This window comes from Etheostoma cragini, chromosome 9 (assembly GCF_013103735.1).
Source record: "Etheostoma cragini isolate CJK2018 chromosome 9, CSU_Ecrag_1.0, whole genome shotgun sequence".
Lineage (NCBI taxonomy): Eukaryota > Metazoa > Chordata > Actinopteri > Perciformes > Percidae > Etheostoma > Etheostoma cragini.
In genome coordinates this window covers 9,172,544-9,197,140 of record NC_048415.1, presented here as the reverse complement: position 1 = coordinate 9,197,140, position 24,597 = coordinate 9,172,544, and the positions used below count along the sequence as shown (strand labels likewise).

The window sequence follows — 24,597 nt, the reverse complement described above, 5'->3', positions numbered from 1 at the left end:
ATGTAATGACTGGATATGTAGGACATTTCTTGTTCACATTCATACAACTAGAAGGCCACCCTCTGTTTTTAGATGCCTGGATGCACAATGGGACCTTTGTTCAAGGCCACTGGCCAAATTTTTCAATTTTGAAATATATTCAGATAGCAATTTACCAATTCTCATGGTAAAATTTGGTAATAGGTGTAATATTTTTTTTTAAACTTTAGCCATAGCCTACATCATGTTCAAACTGAATTAGGAACAATCTGATGTAAATGCATTAATTCAAGGTGGAATGCAATGAGATTAAAACCTCTCTTGAAAGAAATCTTGTTTTCTGTTAGATTTACTGTTTGAATAAATAAGTACAATAATATAGTAATACTCCAAACAGGAAGAAAACTATTTAATCTGGTTAACACATTAAGTTTTCTTTTATCCCACCATGAGCCTTACAATCAGGCCACACTTTAGATATGTATTCTTTAATAAACCCGTAGCTGTGTGCTTTTCTTCCATCATTTATTGTTTTTAGGACCTTTTTGTTTCTTTACCAGGTGTTCCTTGTAAAAATAATTTCCTGATAGGAATGCTTAATGAAGTAATAAAAAGACCTGGGTGTAACGCATTTAGTTGAGTGTAATGTTCCTTTAACGACCGCTGCCCCCTGTAGCGTCGTCATTGCGCAGAACAGTTTGAACCAAAAAGCGGAGTGACCTTCCTCCGCTCTCAGTCTGAGTGAGAGGGGCAGCACTGAAGCAATAAGCCGGTCACAGCTCCTACAGTCCCCCGCTTTAGCCTCAGAAATGAACAACAACAACTTAGTCGGAGATGAAGTTGGGTAAGATCCATTCCACAAAACCTTCCACTGCGAACGCACGTATCTGTGAACTGCATCGAAACTTATAATTAGCGTGCTCTTTGGTCAAGCTGTCATTTGACAGCTAACGGTAGCTAGCAAGCTATGCTAGCTGTAGTAATTTAGCGAGATCGTTAGCCCGAGAAAAGACGGCCAAAAAGTGAAAGTAGTCATCAATTAGCTTAGTTGCTGTTGTTATTACTTAGAGCGAAATGTACAGTGGGTGTCTGAAGAACTGCCACTTACCTTGTCACAGGAATGTCTGAAAGTGTACTTACTTATTTCAGTGTTGTTTTCAGTTAGCTCGAAGCACCTGAGCTAGTTTAGCTAACGCTTGACAGCGAAGCGAAAGACTCCTCTTCTTTACTTCGCCAAAGCGAGGACATTTAGCGGGCACTGCTAGAGGATGGAGCACAAACCTTCACTTTTATCCCAGCCGTTACATTCGTCACTGATGTGTTTCAGCAGTTATATTGATCATTAATGAACTCGCTAGCTAGTTTGATATTAGTGCCGCTAAAACTGCCGTTAAACTTCCAGTGTTACAACCAACATTCGAGTTCACCGGTCCGCATGCAGCGAGCCGAGCAGCCGCTCTCTAGTCCTCTGCTCTGACTAGAATGTAGCTTTACTTGGGGATTCAGTGGTGAAGGCTGGAGATTGAGGTAGACAGTGGCTGCTGCAGCTTCTGGAGTCAGTTTGTCAGCTGAGTGCTGTTTTAGCTTGCTAAGTGCTATGGCTCTGTCCCGGGATAACTTACGTGGCAGGAGGTTTTAAAAAAAGACCGTACTGTCGGGGCCATTGCATGCAGTGTTTGAAGACCAAAGGGACATCCACGAACATGACTGTACCTTAACATGAGTTACATTAAACACGGGCTTTTAAACTGAAGCTGTGTGTCCGGCGTTAGTTGCAGCGTTATAGTGTAATATCTGTGTACTTAGCTCTCCAGTCAGCTGTAGCTATGTTATGGCTCTGAAACTGTGCTGCCAGTGTTCTCATCTGTCTGTTTTCAGTCTTTTAAGGCCTCTGGACAGGCAAATTGTCCACACGCTTGTTATCATGCTTTTATATGTGACTTCTATACTAGTTTAACATTTACTTATACTCCAAGGGATGATCAATAACGGACTCAATGGTAATTTTTCTACTCTTTTCAGGAAACTTTTTGTTGGTGGATTGGACTGGAGTACCACACAAGGTAAGCCCCACTGTTTACCCTTTAAAGGCTCGGTCACCTCATGCACACAGTTGTTAATGAATAGGAATTTGTCGAGGCGACACTGATGTAGCTGCATGGAGTTATTGTCAGACTCGAGGTCAAACTCTTTATTGATTATAGAGTCATATTTAGCTATGAAAAATATATTAGAGCTGGGCAATATTATTTAAACACACATTTTAGTATTCTTACTCCTGCATTGATGTCAATATGAAGTATAAGGTGTTGTGCATATGACAGTGGTTGTTTTCATACAATAATGTAAATAAGGGTGTAAGATGGTCTAGCAGAGAAATGTGTTATAATGCATTGATATGGCCCCGCAGAAAATAACCACATTAGTGCAGCTGTACGGTTTATTTTTTTAGTCTGTTGTTTGCAGTGTATTCTTGCAAATATTCCAAGAAGTGTCTTCCAGACAGTGTTGGTAGAATCTACTTGTTTTGGCCACTCTTCCTCTGTATTTAAGCAGTCATTGTTGCCAATCTGTCATTGGGATTTTTGGTATGTTCTCCCTTTTCACGTGGCGTAACTGATCATCAGTTGCAAACTGCAAACACTGGTGTGGGAGACTACAAACTAGTTGTACACTGTGTGTGTGTGTGCGTGTGTGTGTGTGTGTGTGTGCGTGTGTGTGCACGTGTGTGTGTGCGTGCATTCCCCTCCCCAGACTTGCCCAGAGATGGTCTAGTTTGTCTAAAGCCCTTTACCGTTGCGTGCTTGGTTGGTCATTGTGTAACTTTTGAGCAAGGGCTGGCCTGTTAACAACACGTTAATATTAAGATCTGAACCACAGTGCGGCATAACACTGAGGTTGTTTTCCCAGCTGATGCCCCAGGGTTTCCCAGCAATGAGAACAGCATTTACGATAACTCCAATGTGGCTCCTTATTTGTTTAAACTTGCACGCCTTGCTGCTGTGGTTGTGTGCAGGCGTTACAGTAGTTAGGTGTATATTTGCTGCTATTAACATGAAAGTGTGTCAGTGCTTTGTTTGCTTGTTAGAAATATTAATCTGTGACTTGAATGTGACTGCACAGTGTTTTTGTGTTCTACATTAAAAACAAACGTAATATTCCCAATATTCTTCCATATGAAAAAATCAAGGTCACTGGCTGACTTGTAGTGTCCCCTGTGTAATTACATAGAGTGGTGCTGGTTTCTTCCCCACACCTGTTTAAGTCCAGGTTGTATTGCTGAAAATATTTTCTTAGCATCATCCATCATAATGAATGCACAAATTCTATAAATCATGACTAGGTACACTTCTCTATGTTCAGGAGGCAAACTGGACTAAGTTATAAATTCAAAAATAATTCTGCATTTGCATTTTTGTACGTTTCTGTGCTTATTGTTTTATCAAGCACCGCTGTTATGTCATTTTTTTCTTTCACTTTTCAGAGACGCTTAGAAACTACTTCTCACAATACGGGGAAGTAGTAGATTGTGTCATAATGAAGGACAAAACTACAAATCAGTCGCGAGGCTTCGGCTTTGTCAAATTCAAAGACCCCAATTGTGTACGGACAGTGCTGGAGACAAAGCCGCATAATCTTGATGGAAGAAATGTGAGTATTTAAAATCAAAGAAGCAGATAGTCAAATCAACCAGAGTAATCTGCCTGTGCTTTGTGTGAGGAATGTGAAAAACCTCCATACTGTATTTCACCATTCAGAGTAGTTAGAAGTTTTTCAAGGAGAAGCACAGTTTTACTTGCCTGCAGACAGTAGTACAGATGATGCACAAAATATTGACATTTGATTTTCCAACAAGACTTACCTGTTTAAAGTAAAATTAGCAAAACTGACAGTTAAATTAGTTGTTAATCTTCTCTTCTGCATTGATGCTTGTATAAAGTCAGCTCACCTAAAATGACATAATTTCACCTTTCTTCAGTTGAAGGAGGCAGAGAAGGGCAGTGCTTTTTTTATTGGCCACATGGTTCAGTTAATGTCAGTACATATTTTAGGCGAGTCAATATACTGTGTATGCTATTGATTCAATGAAGAACATTTGAAGGTGTCTGTATTTGAGGCGAATGTCAAATGTTTTCTCTCTCTCTGTGGTCAGATTGACCCGAAGCCATGCACTCCCAGAGGAATGCAACCTGAAAAGTCTCGAACCAAGGAGGGCTGGGTAAGAGTAATCTGATTTCTACTGGCTAGGCGTGTTTCTGCTGGAATAAGACTCCGGCTGTCAGTCTTTCTATCCCCTTCTCTTGAGGTTGAACTCTTTACGGGCCATGAGACCTTGAGCTTCATTTGTAAAAACACTCTGGCCTACATTTTGTTTCTTCAAAAAGTGCATTAAAAAAATCAGAGTGCACAGCCTTCTTACCTTGGAGAACGTTAGAAATCAGTTTTAGGTTTTATAAATCAAAGAAGCATTAAATAATCTATGACCTGAATCAATATTTATTTGTAATCAAGGGACAATAGAAGCAGATATTTGGTTCAGCTTACACTGGCTTAAGATTGATACATAAGGTCACATTTTCCCAGATGTAACAAAAATGAATAATGCAGAGGTCATACAGTAGGCCTGTATCACCAAATTGGGATTATAACAACACCAAGAGCAGTTTTTTTTAATTAAATTTTGAAGATTTGTTTCTTTCTTAGTTTTTAACTGTGTTCTTGTAATTGTCCTTTCTCATTGAAAAAAACTGAGAAATCACAAGTAAAACTAGAGATGAGTAAGAAAGTCTGGTACAGAAAATTGCTTTCAGCAGTGAATTTTTGAAAGGCAGAAATCTCTGCAGCAACTTGGGTAATTTGTGGGTCGATAAAAAAGCCATTGCAGATCTATTATAGTCATTTTGCCCCTTTGGGCAGCAAAGGTTTTAGTTATTGCACCTTTGCAGTCAATTAAAAAAAGTATACATGTTTGGCTGTAAGCATAAATTGTAAATCAGAAGCTTTTATTAATGAGGCCCTTTGCCTCCTACTGGAACTCCTTTAACTGACTTTAAGGAGCTGCTACTTAATGTTTTCTAACATAGCAGAAGATGTAATTGTTAAAAAAAAAGAAGCATTGTTGTAAGCAGGCTCTCGCCTTTGCAGCATGAGTGCAGTGAACAGCAATGGTGAAATGCTTGGTTGTGGAGAGTAAGTGGAGGAAGCCGTGCTCTGTGATCTGTGCAGACTAGTGTTTGCATTGACATGACATGTTAAGAATTATACCCCAGGGCAAAAGGAGAACCTAATTTCTTCTGCACTGTCTGAATAGATGATGGCTAACTGGCCCCTTCCCAGATTGACTCTCTAACAGATATTGAAATCCATACACTCCCTGTTTTCTTTCAGAAGGGCAGCAAAGCCGATAGCAATAAATCAAAGAAGATATTTGTAGGTGGAATCCCCCATAACTGCGGCGAGCCTGAACTCAGGGACTATTTCAATAGATTCGGAGTGGTGAGTATTGCCAAGTGCTTAATGCAGTTCATATCGTCATTAAGACTACTTGAATGGATGTGACATTGAACAGGGTCAATACTACAGTATAAAAATTAAATTTAGTGGGATGGGATAGGAATTGAGGCAGAATATTTAAGTGGAGTAAGAACAGACCCTGTCTGGTTTTCTAAATGGAGCCACTGTTTCCTTTTGTCCCATTCAAGGTCACAGAGGTGGTAATGATCTATGATGCGGAGAAGCAGAGGCCCCGAGGTAAAAGCTGATCCCGTTTTTTTTCTCCCTTCTCCATACCTTACCATCTTAAATCTCATGACAAACTATTCGGCCCAAAGAGAAAAAGCCCTTTGAGCCTCAGATATTCAATTTAGTTTAAACACTAACCCATAACAGGAATTTTGTAAGTGGTGAAGACGCACAATAAAGCACAAAAGCACGTTGGATTAAACCTTGTACATTGTCACCACAGCATACAATTAAATGGAACTTGACATTTCTAGAGGTGGAGTAAAAAGCTTAGTGAAAAGAAATATATGGCTCTCCTGTGAAATATATGATATTCTTGAACAGGCACTGAGGCAGTACCTTCTGTTGATGTGATGGTTATACAGTGTTCGCAATGTTACATAAATGTAATTTGACAAATTAATTGTAGGTTGCTCCTTAAAACCCTCATATCCGCCCTTGTCACATGTGTTCAAATCTCCAAGTTTCAGTCAGTTTGAACTGACACTGTTCTCAGTCTGTCTCTCAGTTAGTCTTTACCACGGACCCAACTCTACTCCGTTTAATAGGCAAAGCAAGGAGAGAAGTTACCTTAAAAGCCTTTAGTCAGAATAATAGTTGAAAAACAGACGAGTTTAACCACACAGCCACTTCATTGGGGCACATATAGTAAGGTTATCCTCAAGATCACTGACTTTACGGCTTCATACTTTAAAAAATATTGTTTTGTCTGATTCAAACACCTCATTGATCCATTCAGATATATTTGAGGATGTATGAAGAATTTCTAGGTTTAAGTCCACTAGCATCTGGTCTATCAAAGGATAGGTTCTGTCTTAAAACAATAGCAAACTGCCCATATGATCATTTAAAGCTGTTTAAAAGATCAATTTCTAACATGTTTCCACTGTATTAAGTATTAAGTGCCTCCAACTTATTAAATGCAAATAGCGTTGTGGAAAGGAAATCACTAACTGAAGAAGAGAAGGCAGGTTGCAGGAATGTAGGTGCTCCAAAAAATACAGTACTTTTATCACAACATGCCACTGGCATATTGAGAACAGTTGGAGTATCTAAAGGGAGGGGGGATTTGTCCTTTATAAGCTGAAGATGAATATTACATTGTTGTCACAAGAACAATGAAACCAGTTTAAAAGGTTTTACTTTGTGATTTTAAAAGTCTCTCTAACCTATTTCCTGACAGTAGAAAAAAGACAGACATTTACAATTTCACAAGAGTTTGTCCATTTAATCATAAATGTATCATGGGTTCCTGACATGGGCCGATGCTTTTAGCATGGATGGCCTCACTGGGTATCGGACCCTGTGCCACCGGCAGTGTTAGTGTCAGAGTCTGCCCGCTGACTTACAGCTGGTTCATCTGTGTTTGTCCTACATACCAATGATGCAGCTGCCACTGCCCCCAACATATATTACAGTACTGCTCTTCCTTCAAAACCCCCATTCTTTCTCTATTGGGAGCAACCCAGCATAGTTTGTCATTGGAGTTTAACATGCAGTATTACACCAGTAACAACCATTACATAATCTTTAATAGTATAACCTGTTTATTTTACTAAAACCATTAGACTTTCTAATGTTGGAATAAGTTTTCTTTGCCTTGATTTAGATGTAACTGAAATATGTATCCTAAATGGTGTAGTATGTGTTTTCCCATAATGTAGAAAGTTAAGTATTTTTGTAAGTAAGCCCTTTCTATTTTTCTTTCCTCTGTCCCCTTCTCTTTGTGAATGGTTTGAATGTGATTAACGGTGTCTCTTAAGATTTGTCTTTTCTCCTTTAGGTTACTGTGCATTGACTGGTAGCACAAAGGTACAGGCCAAATGTAAAAGCACCCAAATTCTTTACTTGGTCAAAATGGGGTGTGTACAAAGTCGCATCAAACTGTGAAATTTGCCGAAACCTTACGTATTCTGTCATTAGAGAGAAAGAGCTGGATGATGATTTATCTGCAGGTTATTTGAGATTTAGTTAAATAGTAATTGAGCTACAGTTTAATTTGAAGTTTTCATTCTTAACATAAGCATGTTGACATGCATCCTCTGAATGGTTGTCATTTCTATCTGATATTGACATAATCATAGTAAATATTAGAGCTAACAAAAAGTAAAAATTGAATCCCTTTAAATCAAATGTTTGGTTATTGTCTGACAAGAGTTCAATACTATAATCAGATCATTTGAAATAGCATAATTTATAGAGAGGATAAAGGATTAGGGTGATTTTTAGATTATCAAAATAGATATAATTTATAAATCACATTATTAAATTCTTTTCCTGTTCTTTGTCCGGTAGTGCGAGTAAAGTTTTATTTTCCGCTCATAATATGTTTTTTTTTTTTTATAACACATTGGTTTCCTTTTTATTTTTAGATTAAGGATGGGTCATTGACAGATGTTATTAATAGCAATAGATCATGAGGCTTGGGAATGCTTGGCATGGTACAAGAGGTCTCTGAAATTGCAGTTGTCTCGTAGGACCTTTAATTGGATTCAGGTTATGTCCCCAAGTACAAATGTGCACACAACCCAGTTTGGGCATCGTGCAAAGTTAATCAAATTGAAAGTAGATCACTGCAGCGCTGTGGCCTGCTAACGCTCTGAAAAGTTCTGTTACAGATAATCACATGAGTTTACTGAGCCAAAATGTTGGACCAAAGAGTTTTAGATGAACTTTGTACATGCCCCATGAAGCTCTTGATCAAAATCAGCAACTCTTCACTTTGGGAAACCAGTTGTGGCCTATATCTTTGTGTTACTGTTGTGAGCAATACTTTAATTGTCCATTTAGGCTTATCCTAGCTGACTCAAAAGTAAAATACTAAATTTGGGAAAGCTTGGAGACAGCTTTAGGCATTCTACAGTTTGTTTCTCCATATTTTTGTGATGCATTAACAATGGCTGCTGTGAGTCTATGCTCCACAGCAATATACCAAGGGACAGATCAAGGTGGGGTTTGGATGAAACAGCATGAAGTAACAGAATGTAGTTTTGGTTCAAATAACATTTATCAATGTGGATCAAAGGATGGAAGATGACCTTCATTGGCCTTTTTTATGTGACATTTCACGTTAAATCAAATGCTGCACTCATCATACTTCATGTTTAGCAGTTAAGCAGTCCTGTATTGTTATCTTCACAAAATATTTCACTGCACAGTAAAGAGAAGTTTCCTTCAATCCCCCAGGCTTTAGTCTTGGATTTGTGTTGTTCTGCAAGTCTGCGACATCATCCGAACCCCAGGAGCCTCTTGCTCAGTCTTGACGGATCCTCACTCTGCTGAAGCCCAATACTGTTCTTCATCTTGTGTTGTCACAACCCCCTGCTACCTTGATTCACTCTTGGTCGTTGGCTAGGTTTTGGATTTATTACTTTCGAGGCCGAACAATCAGTGGACCAGGCTGTCAACATGCATTTTCACGACATCATGGGCAAAAAAGTGTGTAGTTGTAGTTTTATTTTACCCTTAAGATCAAACAGAGGCTTGGGCGACGGAGTGAGAATTATATCATGATGCTGTCTGTTCAGGCCTTTTCTTCATTTTCCAGTGGCTTCCCATTAGTGACTGCAGCATCATATAACAAAAAAGGTAGCCTTTAAACAAATGATCAGGCCACTAACTAGTTTACTAATCATATAACTATTAATATTATTATAATTATTATTATTATTAATAATATATTTTGCTCTTAACACATACCACCCTCATATTTATTGCTATGACTTGTAGTTTGTAGAGACACAGTGACCCTCTTACTAATGCTGTTATATTACATAACTATAGTCGCCTAAGGCTTTGTTTAAATTGACCACTCCTTTAGGATGTCTTCAGGGCATTAGATTGTACTTAAAATACTGTGGTTACATTATTATTTGGTTTTTGATATTTAAAATATAATAAAGCAGAAGTCCAAAAGCTTTAAAGTCTACAAAATTCCCCTGATTATAAATCACCTAAAGGATTGGTCCAATCAATTCTGTTTCTTTTGTTTTTTGATATTTTGTTGGCAGGTCACTTACACGTCAACATTTTGTTTTCTTTCTCTTGTTTTTTCAAAAGTTAAAGAAAAAGCTCAACTCAGTGACCTCAGTTGAAGAATCTCCATACTGTGTCCCTAAAAAACAAATGACGGTTTTCTCTAAAATGCTGTTCAGAATGAGACACGAGTCGCACAGTAATATTTGCATGTCACTTCTTAGTGTTTGTTTTTACTCAGCGGGTGTACCAGATGGATAGGGTTTACTGCACAAAGACAATTCAGATTGCATCAGGTAAGCTGTTTATCCAGGAAATAGCTAAATTCATTGTGGTGTTAGATTTAAGCACACCTCCTAACCTTCTGGCAGTCCTTGTATTGCTCTATTGCATGAAGCAAACACCACCCACCTGGCACCTCAGCTGAGTAAAACAAACCATTAAAAAAAATAAAGTACTACTTGGTACATATCTAGCCATGATGTGTTCTGACACTTTTAAAGGTACTATTAAAGCTCTTATTCATTAACAGCCCCTCTTTTCCCCTATAGAGACATTTTTTAATTGGCAGCTTTTAAGCCACTCTGCAGAGATACCAGAAGATAGGCAGTCTCCTTTCAGCCCTCACTAAATATTTGTGGACATAAGAAAATGATCAAAGTCAAATATAGTGTCGTCAGTAATATCATCTTAGCACAAGTATCTTGTTTCTGTCCTTGATCTGAAGTGTTTTAAATACTGAAGGTCAGACTGTGATATTTGACACTCCGAAGACCTTTGACCTGTGAATATTTTTTTAAGGTATTTTTTTTTTTTATAAGTGCCAAATGTTGTGGTGTTTCTGCATTTCTTAGAACTGTAAGAGCAGTCGGTTCAGTGTATTTTCGTTTTTGGAAGACTGAGTTTCTGTAGGTGGCGCTGTCTTTTGTCTGTTTTTGGTTGTGGCAATTTTTAAGAAGTATGTTTGGAAACTTTTGTGCCTTTTTATTTGAAAGTGGTCAGTAGATTGATGACAAAAAATAAGGGGAGACCGAGATATGGTGCATGACGTTGAAGAGTTGAACCAGGGATGTTGCGGTTTGTTGTCGGCACCTTAAACCACCCAAACCTTGAGGCGCCCCTTCTCTTTTTATTCCATACAAACTATAAATAAAAGCATGTTATTTTCTTGTGTGCCAATTACTTTTTTGGTTGTTTTCTTTAGACAAGGAAATGTAAAAGCTTTCCCAAACTGGATTTAGGCTGGATTTTTGTTAAATTAATCAATTGAGTAGCAACACAAGCCATTTTAATTGAAATGTAACTGATAAAAGATAAACCAAATCCCATTTCCTTGGAATATGATTCTGCCCAACCTGTATACTCTCCAGTGGTCCCCGCCCCCCTTGACTTTGCCCTAGTTTCCAGCAGGAATCAAGGCTTGACTTAATCCATTGTTCTTGACTTGACATTACCTTACGCCGGGACTTGAGGGAGGTTGGGAGATATGAGCTACAAAATTAGAAATTGGAGCACATCAAACTGTGGCACAAATCCCAGTTCTGCTGTTGGGGACTGTACAGAAGTCATGGCATCCATCACTCGTAGCTGTGATGCCCATGGGAGAAGGTGCTCAGGTAGCTGCTGGTGGCGACGAGGCCGCTGCCGGAAACATGTGCATGTAATTAGGTCGACAGAGAAGAAAGAGGGGAGGCTAGGGAAGGTGGCAACACCTTAAAGCGGCGAGGAATTTGATTCGTTTTCCTCCTGCAAGGTGACCCCAATAACTCAACCCCTCAGTCTATTTCTGGTTGCCCCCCCTTAGTCTCAGCCTGTTTCTTTGCTCTGGTTAACTGCTGGTAGCTTTGCCTAGTTGCAGGAAGGACTTTGTTTTTTGTTTTTAGGGCAATACAGACTCATGGCATTAAACTATTTGATTGATGGATAAATTCAGTTTGCAGAGTGTTAATGAATTGACAGTGTTAGTTAGTAATTCCCAAAAGATAGGTGTACTTTATTGTTATAATTGAATTATCAAAAAGAAAAGAAAAACTTGAGATCACCATTCTTACATTTGAGGTTTTAGTTGTATAAAGACAGTGACCTTCTGCAGCCATTTGACATCATATTGAGGTCAAAGTGTATCAGTCCCTTGTACTTATTTAAAAATAAAATTCTGACCTTTGACACAGTATGAAGATTCAATTTTAGATGGACTGAAAATACTGTTTATTTGTACTATCTGCATGTTTACCTTTTATATATCCTGTTAGAACTGAGATACAAATGTCTCTCTATATTCATTTCCCCCCCTTAAACTTATTCCAAATGAAATAGAAATGAGATTCTTTATAAGCCCTAACCGGAGAAAGGTAAGTCATGACCTTACATCAGATGTCTTTATCATATATAGGGCAATTCATTTGAGGAAAAAAATAATCTATGTTTCTCAGGTACATTTTAAGAGTCTGCAATTTGGAGATGATGCACTTATATTAATTCTTTTATAATTTATTATATTTGCATTATGATTTTGGCCACTGTGAAATTCCTGCTTGATAATTAGTACCTGAGACACATAGCTGCACAGCTCTCCTGGCTACTCAGTAATATTAGGTTATATAGTTGCCCCACTAATAGATTCTAATAAACATAAAGTGAACTGGCCCAATGTTAAGATTAAATAATTATTGGTAGGACAGCTCTGTCTAGGTGAGGGACTTTATGGCCCTTATACTGGTTCTGCCAAATGTACCCTCCTTGTCCTTTGTCCAGGTGGAAGTGAAGAAGGCTGAACCTCGTGACAGCAAAGCTCCTGGCCAACTTGGCCCCGGCCAGTGGGCAACCAGGGGCATCTTGAGTGCAGCTAATGGTTGGACAGCACAACCTGCCCAGGGCTGGCAACAGCCTTACGGGGCACAGGGTGAGTGGGAAAGTGTGACAGCAGAGCAAGTAAGGCTCGATGTTCAGAGGAAAACCCCAAAGTAACTGTTTAAGTGTGCTTTAACTTGGATACACGGTCAATGTTAACTGTTTCATATAAAAATTTAACATTTAATTTATTGTCCCAAGTCTAAAGTTTTGTTTTTCTCTTCCTGAAGGAGTGTGGGTGTCGACAACTGGCCAGCCCATAGGTAGGTGTATCTTTTCTTACCATTTTAGAAAATGTGTTGTTTTTCAGTATGTTACAAAACTGGTAATTGATGAAACAGATAGATAGATTTAGGGTATTTGCCATGTGATCAAGTGCTTATCTTGGAACACTTGTGAACTGGGCATGCACTATGTATGGCCAATAGGTTGATGACAGTTGTGATAACAGTACGTCTTATCACTGATTCATAATGGCTGAGGCTGTTGATAATTTGCTGCTTGAGACAGATGGTGGCCTTGAATAGATTACAGCCTCCCTCTGCTATTGGTCAGGCTCAGTTTCATATCACCACCTCCGGGTTAACCTGCAATGCTCACTGCAATGTCGGCCCTGTGCTCACTAAGAAGATGCTTCAGTTTCATTCAGCTTCAGATTGTGTTATTCCATTTCAGTTTCTTAAACCAGATATTTATAAAAAAAAATGTATTCAGCTGTTTAATAAGATAAACTCAAATTGGTCTGTGCTTCTTTTCATAATTACTGTAGCTGCCTGTGTACTTCATTCCATATATAAAACATATATTTATTTAAACATTTCTATAAAATAGATCTGTTCTGTGTTGGAGCAGGCGGGTATGGACCTCAGTTGACAGCAAGCCGCGGAACCCCCACCCAGCCTCCTTCACCTTTCAACGCATTCCTGGTCACGACCCCGGCGGGTGGCTTCGCTGCACCTCAGGGTTACCCTCAGCAGGCCTACAGCACAGCACCTCAGTTTGGTCAGTAACACTGACACACTCACTCCTTACACTTTGGTGTTGTTTGTACATATAGTAATATAAGGCTGTGGTGGTTTAACAAGCCCACAGTTCCATTTGTTTTGTGGTTCTTTGTGGTCAAGTTTTGTTTTGCACATTGGGGAGAAGAAAAACAACCAATTCCAGTGTTTTCTCTGTAGTTTGTCGTTTGCATGAATAACATTTTCTTTTTTGGATGCGCTTTTGATGTCCCTCACTTGCATGTCTCACTTAACAGATATGCTTCCATTTTATTAAATGTATCAACACTCCACTGACTCTGAGAGACGCCCCCCACATTATTTCAGTCTTCAAGGCTGTTTTTGTTGCGATTAGTGAAGCGTAATCTGCATAGATGGCTGTTTACATCACGCAAATATTCCACTGTGTATGTGTTTTGCAACTAACCACGTCTACGTTTAGTGATCAAGGCTCCTAGTCTGTCCGAGTGTATCTGTTTCACTACAGGCATATTCCCCTCACTTGCTGCAGTGGGCAGGGAAATAAAATCAATGAATCAATACATAAACACTGTTGATTGCTTTCCATGTAATCAACATGAAAACCTTTTTGGTTCAGTACATTTCTGGGGTCACTTAGCCTGGTAAAGGCAGTTTTTTTTAATGGTTTGTTTCGGCATGCCTTGTAACATAACATATGTAAAGGTAACACTGTGAAATGGACAAACTACAATTTAGATCATCAACCCTGAAATGGGTGTGTACAGAAATAGTGAATCTATGTCAGGTTAGTCCAGGCAGCTCTGCTGTTGCTGTAGTCAGGGAGGAACCTCCACCTTATCAGACATGGACAGCGTGACCCGCAAATACTCAGAATTTCATCACATCTTGCTAAAACGTATGGGGGAGTGTAGACCTGCAGATGTACCAAGCTAAAATTGTAAATTGTAGACAAGGTATTAGGGGGGGGAGTGGGAGAGTGGGAAAGAAGCCCAAAACTATCGGTTACAAATGTGTTAGTCACAGTTTGATCCCGCAGTTGATAAAAGGCATGTTGACGTACAAGTTGTATTTTTATTGACTAATATGAGAAGAGATTTGGTGAACTGATACATAGACTTGTATTGGTATTTCTATTATAATGCGGCGTGGTCAACTGGATTAACTAGACTACTACTACTACTAGACTAGACTAGACTAGATTTTGTTGTGTTTCACTCTGGGACACCAACACTGGGGTCTTTGTACTTATACATAATATATCATACAACGGTTATAGAAATGATCTCATTACTCTCCAACAGGTTACAGTTTCGGCACACCCCAAGCAGACCAGTATGCTCCACAGGTTCCTCCTCCACCCAACACTCCAGGAACTGCACCTCTGGGCTTTGCCCCCACCACCACACCAACTCAGGACTTGAGCAAAGCTCCCACTGGGCAGCCTGACTTTCCTTATAGCCAGTATGGTAAGAAAAGCCTTGTGCAATAAGCAGTTTGCTGCCCTTTTCTCTCTCATTTGATTTTTATTTACCCCTCGGCCCTGCCCATCTCCCTGGATATTTTGTTGGGTGCAACTAAAGCTCATTTAAGTCTATATGTACATCTTTTACACAAGCAGGAGCTTGGTACATTTAGCTTGAGCTGCTCCACATGCATACATGCTTCTTGCATACATGAACCCCTTTGGCTCTGCCTGGAAGATACTTCTGAATTTCCAGGAGTCTTCAACAGTCATTTCTGTCGAGTATTTCCAGCTGTGCTGTGGAATGGTAATAAAGTTTGGTAGGTTTTGGTAGGTTTTAATTAGATCATCCTGCCTTGCAATGTTTTTTTTGTTTTGCATTTTTATTTTGTTATTTATTTTCAAGGGATTGCAACATTTTTCTGACTGACTGTACTAGACATTTGACTTAATTCAAATATCCCTACCTTTTAATTACTCCTTCCTACACCTCCTTATCTTCCTCCCTGTTTATGACTTTGCCAGCTTATTTTCCTCGTCTTGGCACAATAGCCGTAGAAGAACACAGCATGACAGTATTGTGCTCGTGAAACCTTATTTCTGAAATCAGGGATGTCCAACCTGCCAAGCTACCTATCAAAAATGTTCAACATGTCCATCAATTTGTAACACCAGAGCTTTGCATGTTTCTCTAAAAAAAATGTGAACTTTGACTCTCTGTCCGTCTTGATACATGCAGATATCAGCTAGATAGGGCAAGTCATTCTTTTTGGCAATGTCTTTTTCTGGTGGGTGTCTTTGAGCTGGACTGTGTTCCAGGAAAATTATTCATCCTGGATATCTACTGAGCTGGTAAATTCTTTGCCACATTTCATTCAGCGTGTAGGGACTTGACAAAAAGACATTTCATCATGTCACTTGTGGAAAATTAGGTGACTTATTAATTCCAGTGACACACTCTATACTCATAGGACAGAGATACTGTGAAAACTAACCAGCATCCATTGAAAAGTAACAAGTTTCAATCAACACTGAGTCACAGAAACACAAAGTCACATAGGAGTCAGATGTTCATTCAGAAGCTGCATTCAGTTTTTTGGCTGGCTGGTAATTTTCTTCTGACTTGGCTTACAGCTGCTTCACACTGCTGGATCTCCATTTACAGCTGTCAGTGTTATTGCTGTCAGTCATGACAGGTGCCCATCTGGTTCCTGCATGTGCTTATCTTCCATCCAGCTTTTTGCATTTAGTGTGCTGTGCCTGTTCAGGCACTCAGTCCAGGAGTCAAAGTCAGTAGTAGCAGAACAGTCTCAAAAAGAAACGCTGGTGATGTTGTGGACACAACCCTTTGCCATGCAAGTTTATGTAACAATGGCAGTAACTGGATCTGACATTTTTACCATGATTAGTAAATAGCTGCGGTACGACAAATAAATCAAGTTTGGTTTCAGTTAAGTTTGGCTTATGTGGAGTTAGGGAGTTAAAATAGTTTAGTCAAAGTAAACCAGTGGTTTTGCATGTTTTAGGTCATTAATATTTGATAAAATGCCATTTTTTTTTATATGTACCACATATTTTCAATGAATCTACCGGCAGGCACTGCCTTTGCCTGAAAGATCAAAAATCTGTCTAAAAATGTATGGCATTCTTTGTTAATTGTTTGGCAGCAATGTGACAATGTGTCTTATTTCATGGACTAAAACATGCAAAAACGCTGGTGTTGTTCTGGTTTGTTGTTCTGGTTGCTTCCCTTTTGTAATATCTTCTTGGAAGAAAACATACTTACTTGCATCTTAGCATAACATGCGCATTTCACAAAATTTCATGAGACCAGGCTGGCATGATTTTTTAAAAGTCAGGCGTGCTAGTGGTAGCCCACACTCTCACACTCCATTTTGTTTTGACTTCCAGATGAAGCTGAGCAGTGATGCCTCTCCAAGCATAGTGCAGACGCAGAAAATGAGTATAAATGTGCAGCTCTGTTAGCTCAGTAAGGGGGGAACCATGTAAAGTAGTCAGCCAGCAGTATCTGGGTTCAGTCAACCTGGTCTCCTCATCTCCCTGATAGGCTTGGGTAACTACCTTCAGGACCCCTCTGCCTACGGACCAACGCGTCCTTCTCACAATTATGGTCAGGATGAGCAGGGAGGATATAGTGCAGGTAGGTGCCAGCATTGTCTTCTCCAACACAACAGTAGCACTTGTTCAGTGCTGTAGTTCTTAAAGAGCTAACACCTGCTTCTTTTCCTCTTTTCTTTTTCTCTGTTTCATATTTTGCATGTACATTTTGCATGTACATACAAACTACTGTATATACTCTTGTATAGTAAGCAAAACAGCCATTGACTGTCAGCTGAATGGATTTGAAAGACATTACGTTGAAATATGTCATTCTGAGCTGCAAGCGGCTCAGCGGCTGTAGCTTTGCTATACCAAGACTAACCACATCCCTTCTTTTTTGTCTACTCTCTCTGTCCACATTGCTTTGCAGATTATGAAAGGATGATCTAATTGTCAGAAAATTTGTTCAGAGTTCAGTTGTCTCATGCATCAGCAGTCCATTCACCTGTTGTTTTTCGCCCATGTACTGCCTCCACATGGTAGCTAAAGGGATGAGAAAGGAAAGAAGATTTAAAAAAGGACACAATGGCAGTAAATTTCCAATTTCTCTCAGATTCTTCTCTTGGTTGGTCCTGTTGGGACTGCTCCCCGTTCTACAGATTCCTTATTTTAGTTCCGTTCATAGAGCGCTTTTCAACACCCCAAAAGAAATGTGTTTTATTTTTTAACTTTTTTCTTTCTTTTTATCTTGTGTCTCTCCATTCCAGTTATTTATATTGTTCCCCACTCTAGTAGTCAATGGTAATATTTCGAAATCAATTCTAACTGGTTGTTGCCAGGGCAGGAAAATAAACAGCAAGACGCTGGAAAGATTTGGCTGGAACTGTTTTTCATATTCTATCAGCCATTTGGTAGCAAACCCTCAGGTTTTTTTCAACCTTTAATGTCCCTTCAGCTTGGGTAGTGGCTGGTGAATGTTGGTTTTGCACCAGCCATTTTTTTCTGGGCAGATGGTTTCCTTCACTGGGTGTCACTTTGGTTCCCTTGTCTGTTTGCAGGGAGATGGTGCCATCCAGTGTCTGAATAGAAGAACATTGTGCGTGTTGCACTAATCATCAAGATAATCTAGAGATTCTTTTCCTCAATGAAGCCCGCTTTAAGTGATTATTAAAGTCACCTGAAATTTTCATGTTTATCTCATTTTAACAACTGTTACACAATCATGTTCAACACTAAAGGACTCATTGAAGGAATACAGTATTTGAATCTAGAGGAAAAATTCACCACGAAACCTCTAAAGTCTTGACATGCTATACAAAACATGCTATTAGCAAGGCATACTTCATTTATTTTTTCCTTTAGTCATTTGGTGTGTCACAGTTTATGTAAACAGCACCTTTATCACAACAAATCTAAGAGCCCTTCATAGACAAACAATAAAAGGAAGTACATATTTTTGATTATTAGATCTATAAAAAATAGATCTAGTCGAGTCTAGTCAACAAGGTTATTATTGAACAAAGTGAAAAACGGATAAACAAAACTTATTCTACCAGTTATCATGGGAAAAAAACATATTAAAGGCTGTTTATATAGTAGATGCTGGACAAAATAGTAAAGTGGAACAAGAAGGCAGCATGATGATGATAATCATATTGATGTGACGTACTGATAGTTCCAACCATTACAGTAGTTTACGGCACTTGTAATTGTTCAAAATATGTAACTAGAAATAACAATTGGAATACGCTGTGTAGTGAAAGGGTAGTAGGGTGGATTTTTCCTTAACATTAAAATAGTTTTTCACTCAGCAGTACTTTTAAAGGAGTAAGGCTTCTCCCTAAACCCCGTCTGGTCGTCCTGACGTTAAAACTTTCTTCTCTCCCTCCTGCTGTCTCCTCTCTGTTGTCTTCTTCAGGGTATGGGCAGGACCTGACAGCCTTCAGCCACAGCTTCACAGACCCCAGCCAGCAGGCGGCTACATACGGGGCCCCGGCAGCACAGCCCACCGCCGCCCCCCAGTCTGCCGTCACTGCATTCGGCAGAGGGCAGAACCACAATGTACAGGGCTTCCACCCGTATCGACGCTGACTGCCACCTCTGGGCAAGGTTGCTGTGTAAAGTAAAAAAAAAAAAAAAAGAAGAAGTCAGGGATATGTGTGTTCTCGCTAAAAGCAAAACTGGACAGCTGTTTGTGAAAAAGAAACCTTTGTGAAAGCAGGGATTCCAGTAAATTCAAAAGGGGTCTTATGAAACCCAGTTCTTTTTTCTTTCTTTTTTTTTTGTTGCAAAATGTAATGAACATTCAGCAGAAAGAAGCTTTTACCCCCACCCCCACCTACCCCCAGTTTTATAGTAGAACTAGACTACTTTGCAATAATTTTGATTGTCTGGTCAAACACTAGCACAGAGACTTTATGTAAAGAGACTTGCATATAAATATGTATATTTATGGTGGACACAAATGAAAACAGGGTCTCAAGTTTCCTCAGCTTTAAATTCTAGGGAAAAATGTTTTTATTTATCATTTGGTGGATTTTGTTTACTTTCTGAGCCTTTAAAGTTTGTTTAAAATGGAGATTATGAATATATATATTATACACAAACTGTGCAATTTTTTAAAAAGAGAATTTTGTACTATAAATGTACACTTTGCTTGTTTTTTTATTTAAAGATGTAGACTTCCCTCAGGTGGCTCTTTTGGGTGCATTTTTTGCACTTAGGCAAAAAGAAAAAAACGGACAAATTATTACAAAAATAAATGTTTTAAGGATACACTGCTTGTCTCAGATGTTTGTATTTGGTTGTGTATGTTTTTCCTTTCGCTGTTTTGGTGGAAGATGTGCAAAGTAGAGCTGAAACAATTAATTTAATAACCCATTTCTAGATTGAGATGATATTTGTCACCATCTTTTGGGGATGTTAATCTTTTCACTCGTTTTTCCAAGCAAAAATGGCAACTTTTTTTTAGAACTTTAAAGAAACTATTTCTAAATTCCTCATATTATTAAGGTGTGATATTTTTACAGAATAGTACGAGGGCTATTTCTGCTGTAAACTATTAAAGATGGCTATACAAATTGATTACAACGAGACGACAACAATGAAAAAAATTATAACGCAGCTACAAACTTGATGAATCCCATCCGGGTCAAAGGTTGTAATCTGGTTTAGAAATTTCACAAACTACTTCCGCGTTGTTAGCATATTAGCGTTAAGCTACCTGTTCTCGGGAAAATAGTGGATTTGAGTAATTTATCAGCCCGTAACTTACCGTTTTCGACAAGGGCGATTTTCGACAAAAGAAAGTCAAGCTTTAAAGGTTTGTGGAAGAAAGTGTAAGCTAAAAATGAATGTGTTTACTGTTATGATTTGTTTTCGTTTTAGTACGTTAGCTTAAGAGTGCCTGCATAACGTTAATAGGTGGCTAACTAGCATCGTACAGTTGACACAGAGGGTTTTAATTCTTGCATAGAATGGGTTTGTCAGGCTTGATGGGGAGGACACACTCGGCCAGATGTTGTCTGTGTGGTGCGAAGCTGTCGGTCACTTTGTGGACTTTAGCTTCATCAGCTAATGTGTCAAAACGAAACTATTAACGCTAGCTATTTGTAACAGTCTCCGTAACGTTAGCTTTATCTGAAACACTGTATTTTTGATTTTTACGTAGATAATAGAAAACATACTATCGTGTACAAACTGAGAGGATGATGACAGAGATATTCTTGTTAAAAAGAGTGTCAAAAATACCATAGGGAGGTAATGTATTAATATTCCTATTTAATAATTCCATGATAAAATATCCGAATGTAAGACCTTCCAGTATAATTTATTTAATTCACATGTCGGAAACCAGGTAATGGTAACCATTTCTAAAACTGATAGGAAGGATCCGAATAAAACCGTAAAGTAGACACAAAGCACCGAAATAGTTGGGCATAGACTGGGAGAATAAACAGTGATTCATCCTCCAGTTCCTGTTCACTTTTTGCTTTCGATTTAAAAACTGCTTGAGCTGTTTCATTGGGGAGGCACTGCGTAGCCTACAACGTTTGTTTCTTGAAGTTGGAATCATGGCGGAAGGAGGAGATGACAGCGCTCAGGACATTTATCAGCCCTCTAAGAGAACTTAGTCTGAAGCACATATTTGGGTTATTATAAGAATGCCGAAGGACAGTTGATTGGAGACAGTTACCCTGTCTGCAGAAAGTGCAGGAAAAAAGTTGCTGCCGAAGGCATTGAACACGCTTTTGAAAATACTGCAATAGTACCGAAAACCATGATAATTTTGGTCACTCTAATTGTGAGGTTAAATTTTAATACGGTTACATCCCTAATATATGTACTTTATATAAAAAATATTTATATATATATATATATTAGGGAGATAAAAAAAAATGAAATGAAATTTGTTCTTCTGACCGACACATGAATTGAACGGAGCTTCTGTAGTGTTTCCTGGGAATTAACTTCTGTAGAATTTGCACATTGTTTAAGCCACATAGCAGCCCACAGTATACATCCTACAGTAAAATGTGGAGTGACAGTGTAACATTTGCCACAGTTATAACACAGACTGCTTGTGTGTGTGTGTGTCAGCTTCATGCAGCTGAGTCACACTCAGTGAGACACCAAATCAGGAACACACAGCTGGAAGTGTGGTGGTGGTCGGCTGAAGAACAGCAGATTCTCGATGAAGCAGGACAGAGACTACTGCCCTGAATGGGGCCGTCACTTCAGTAACAGTTTCACTGTTGATAGCTTGTGAGCTTAGCTTAGGGCATGGTCTAGGTTTTCACATATTACGTTCTGTTTAAATGATCAGTTTGTCAGTAAGACCAGGTCCTGCCATGTTAACGGTCTGATATGTGTTCCAATTGTTTGTCATCTTCAGTTCTCGTGTTTACCTCCCCACAGGGTGTCCGGTGTGGTACAGGGTCGTTGAACGGTTAATGCACAGAGTAAAGAGGCTAAAAATTGAAGACAAAACAGAAGACGGCCAGAAAAGGTATGGGACATCTTTTTTCTCTCAGTTGTCAAAACCATATTTAGTTTTTAAAAAAAGCAAGATTTTACTTAGTTTTTGCTGGAAGATAAAAAAGAAACATATAGGATAATGTCCTTCAAGGCATAATCTTGATATTTAAATAGTGCTGGGAAAATGTAATGATATGAGGTGGTTTGTTTGTTGACTAAAGTCTGAGGCTGCCTGAATCAGTATCACTTTTAAATCAGTTCTCAAAACACATCTTGTTTTCAAAATTAAAATAATATATAAGCCTTTCACTAATCTGTTTTACTGTAGTTCTAATATATTTTATCTGTTCTATTCTTTTTTTAATTTTATTTCATTCTCTGTGCTTTTAGTAGCCTAACTTTATTTATTTTTTATACAGCCAAGGCAAGTTGCAAGGCTTTACTTTGGCACAATTATGTCTTGAGCTTAATGCTAAAGTAAGCACGCAATATTAGCATTTTTAGCTGTACAAAGTACAGGCTGATGGTAATGTTGTAAATTGTGCCTATGCTGCTTTCTAATAAAAATAACACTTACAGATCTCTTTAAGATGTTTTGACCGCGTTGTCCAGGAACCAGATTATATGCTAAGAGGAATACATAGTCTGTTTTTGGTCAGAACCTCTGATATAGTAGGTAAATTAATCAGTCCTCATTAAAAATATACCCATATTTAGCTAGTGATACTTTGCCATTATGAGTTACTTTAGATGTATATGATCAGTCTAAGTGTTTATCCACAGCATCAGACAGGCACTGGAAGGCATGACAGGGGTGGACGAGCTCACGGACAGCACAGAGGTGGTGGAGATGGAGGATGTGAATCCCACCCAGTTCCAGGTGGAGAAGCATACGTGGGATGGCCTGCGGAAGATCATCCACAACAGCCGAAAGAACACAGGCATGTTTATCAACAAGGCGCCACACGACTTCCAGTTCATCCAGAAGGATGAGACCAGTCCGCACTCCCATCGCATCTATTATCTTGGTGAGCTCAGGGACAAAAATGTATTAATTTTGAGGCAGGGTCTGACTTGTTGGCCTGCAGATTCAGTTGCTTCCTTTCAGTCTCTTTGAAAGTCAGCATGCTTCTGAGAAATAGCTTTGGGTACAGCTGGTGAGTCAGAGATGCCAGCCTGCAACTGGTTATATCCTCATTTAATCTCTACCGAGCAGCAGGGGATCAAGTCAGTCGGTGCTGGAGAAAACCTAAACTCAACTAGGAAAGAACATTCTGCTTTAAGGCAATAGTTCAGCTTTTTCTGTTGCAGCTGTAGTGCACATATTCTCCTCCAAATGGTTGCTGCTCTTTGCTGCCATGTCTCAAGCAGTTAGTTGTGTGTGTGATATAATTTCCAGAGCAGTGTCAAGTTTGTTAATGTGCACTACAGAGAGTCTATAAGACCTGTACGCATGGTAGCTCGGTTGAAGACTATAATAGCATTTCTGCCCTCACAGGAATGCCTTACGCCAGCAGGGAAAATGCTTTACTCTACTCAGACATTCCCAAGAAGGTTCGCAAAGACGCTCTTTTGGTTTTGTCATGGAAAAAGATGCTGGATCGCTTTCAGGTAATTCACTATCCACTCTGACACTTTAATGCGATTGAATCTATCTGAATCAGAGTATTATTGCTAACAGGATGATTATGAACTTCTTTTTATGATAGTGTCTTTTTTCACAGGGCTTTAAATTTCTCCCAAAACAGAAAAATAATTAGACCACTTTATTTCAGACAGAGAAGGTTCTGTTTTTTCTATTTAGTATGGTAATGTTTTCTTACCTTTTTTTTTTTCTTTTTCCCTAACTGTTTTTTACTTTGACCTTGCTCGGCCAGCATTGTCACGTTGTGTGTCTTCCTGTAACCCCTGACCTCAGGCCAGCCCTCACCACGGGGGCATCTCGCGGGAGGAGGAGCTGCTGCGGGAGAGGAAACGTTTGGGGGTGTCTGGCATCACCTCCTATGATTACCACCGACCCAGTGGCCTCATCTTGTTTCAGGCCAACAGCAGTCTGTACTACTGCCGTGACGGTGGAAACAACAGCTTCATTGTGAGTTTAAGGGCAGTTCGGTAAGACTGTCATAGCCATACAGCACAGAATTACCTCCCAAGTGACGCTTGAAAATACATGCTTTTCTCGCCTAAATGTTTTACCAAAAAAAAGGTGATACAGCTCCCATATACTTTGGACCTCTGGGATGTGCCTGAGGTCTTTGGGAAGTTAACACTCTCAATTTTATGATCCAAGTGTGATTTTAGGCCTTACTGACACAGAGATACAGAGGTTAGAATAAAGAATTTCTATTTCCGTCCAAGTACAGCATCCGTAAAATGATTTGAAAACACTACTGTAAGCATCTCAGATGGGCTACACACAAACCTAGTACCATAGCCGCATGTCTCAACTTAATAGAAAAAATCCAGAAGGAAAACACTCAGAAAATTAATATATTTTATGAAGTTATTTCTACAGATATGTCTGTGTGTTTTTCTTATTTCCTTTTGAAAAGTGCAAAGAAAAAAGCC

The 24,597-nt window shown here is 39.1% G+C and overlaps 2 protein-coding genes across 8 annotated transcripts in view; both read left to right on the top strand.

Moving 5' to 3' along the window:
• The first annotated feature begins 656 nt into the window (after window positions 1-656).
• dazap1 (DAZ associated protein 1) lies at window positions 657-19,827 on the top strand. 5 transcript variants are annotated; one of them, XM_034881226.1, is made up of 13 exons: window positions 657-823; window positions 2,002-2,042; window positions 3,464-3,630; window positions 4,133-4,198; window positions 5,371-5,475; window positions 5,682-5,730; window positions 9,077-9,159; window positions 12,451-12,598; window positions 12,777-12,809; window positions 13,378-13,548; window positions 14,831-14,995; window positions 17,060-17,152; window positions 18,971-19,827. In XM_034881226.1, the coding sequence occupies exons 1-13, from the start codon at window positions 789-791 to the stop codon at window positions 19,141-19,143; spliced, it is 1,329 nt and encodes a 442-aa protein (XP_034737117.1). In that variant the 5' UTR covers window positions 657-788; the 3' UTR covers window positions 19,144-19,827. The 5 variants fall into 5 exon arrangements, with proteins under 5 accessions (XP_034737117.1, XP_034737118.1, XP_034737116.1 ...); XM_034881227.1 differs by having other exon boundaries at window positions 5,368-5,475; window positions 13,399-13,548; XM_034881225.1 differs by having other exon boundaries at window positions 5,368-5,475.
• A 395-nt stretch (window positions 19,828-20,222) lies between these two features.
• LOC117950295 (dipeptidyl peptidase 9-like) overlaps window positions 20,223-24,597 on the top strand; it is a 15,802-nt gene continuing 11,427 nt past the window's right edge. Inside the window, exons 1-5 of one of the 3 annotated variants that reach the window (XM_034881193.1) lie at window positions 20,223-20,374; window positions 21,970-22,060; window positions 22,813-23,057; window positions 23,528-23,640; window positions 23,948-24,121. In XM_034881193.1, coding sequence (XP_034737084.1) covers window positions 22,005-22,060; window positions 22,813-23,057; window positions 23,528-23,640; window positions 23,948-24,121 — 588 coding nt within the window. In that variant the 5' untranslated portion in view covers window positions 20,223-20,374; window positions 21,970-22,004. Of the gene's footprint in view, window positions 20,391-21,517; window positions 21,792-21,969; window positions 22,061-22,812; window positions 23,058-23,527; window positions 23,641-23,947; window positions 24,122-24,597 lie in introns of those variants that run through there. The other 2 variants (XM_034881194.1, XM_034881192.1) reach the window with 2 other exon arrangements.

Bases quoted from the DNA above. Each gene is read 5' to 3' on its own strand.
- dazap1 (XM_034881225.1), top strand. From the start codon at position 789: ATGAACAACAACAACTTAGTCGGAGATGAAGTTGG. The intron at 5,476-5,681 runs GTGAGTATTGCC...GTCCCATTCAAG, and splicing joins ATTTCAATAGATTCGGAGTG to GTCACAGAGGTGGTAATGAT. The intron at 14,996-17,059 runs GTAAGAAAAGCC...TCTCCCTGATAG, and splicing joins CTTTCCTTATAGCCAGTATG to GCTTGGGTAACTACCTTCAG.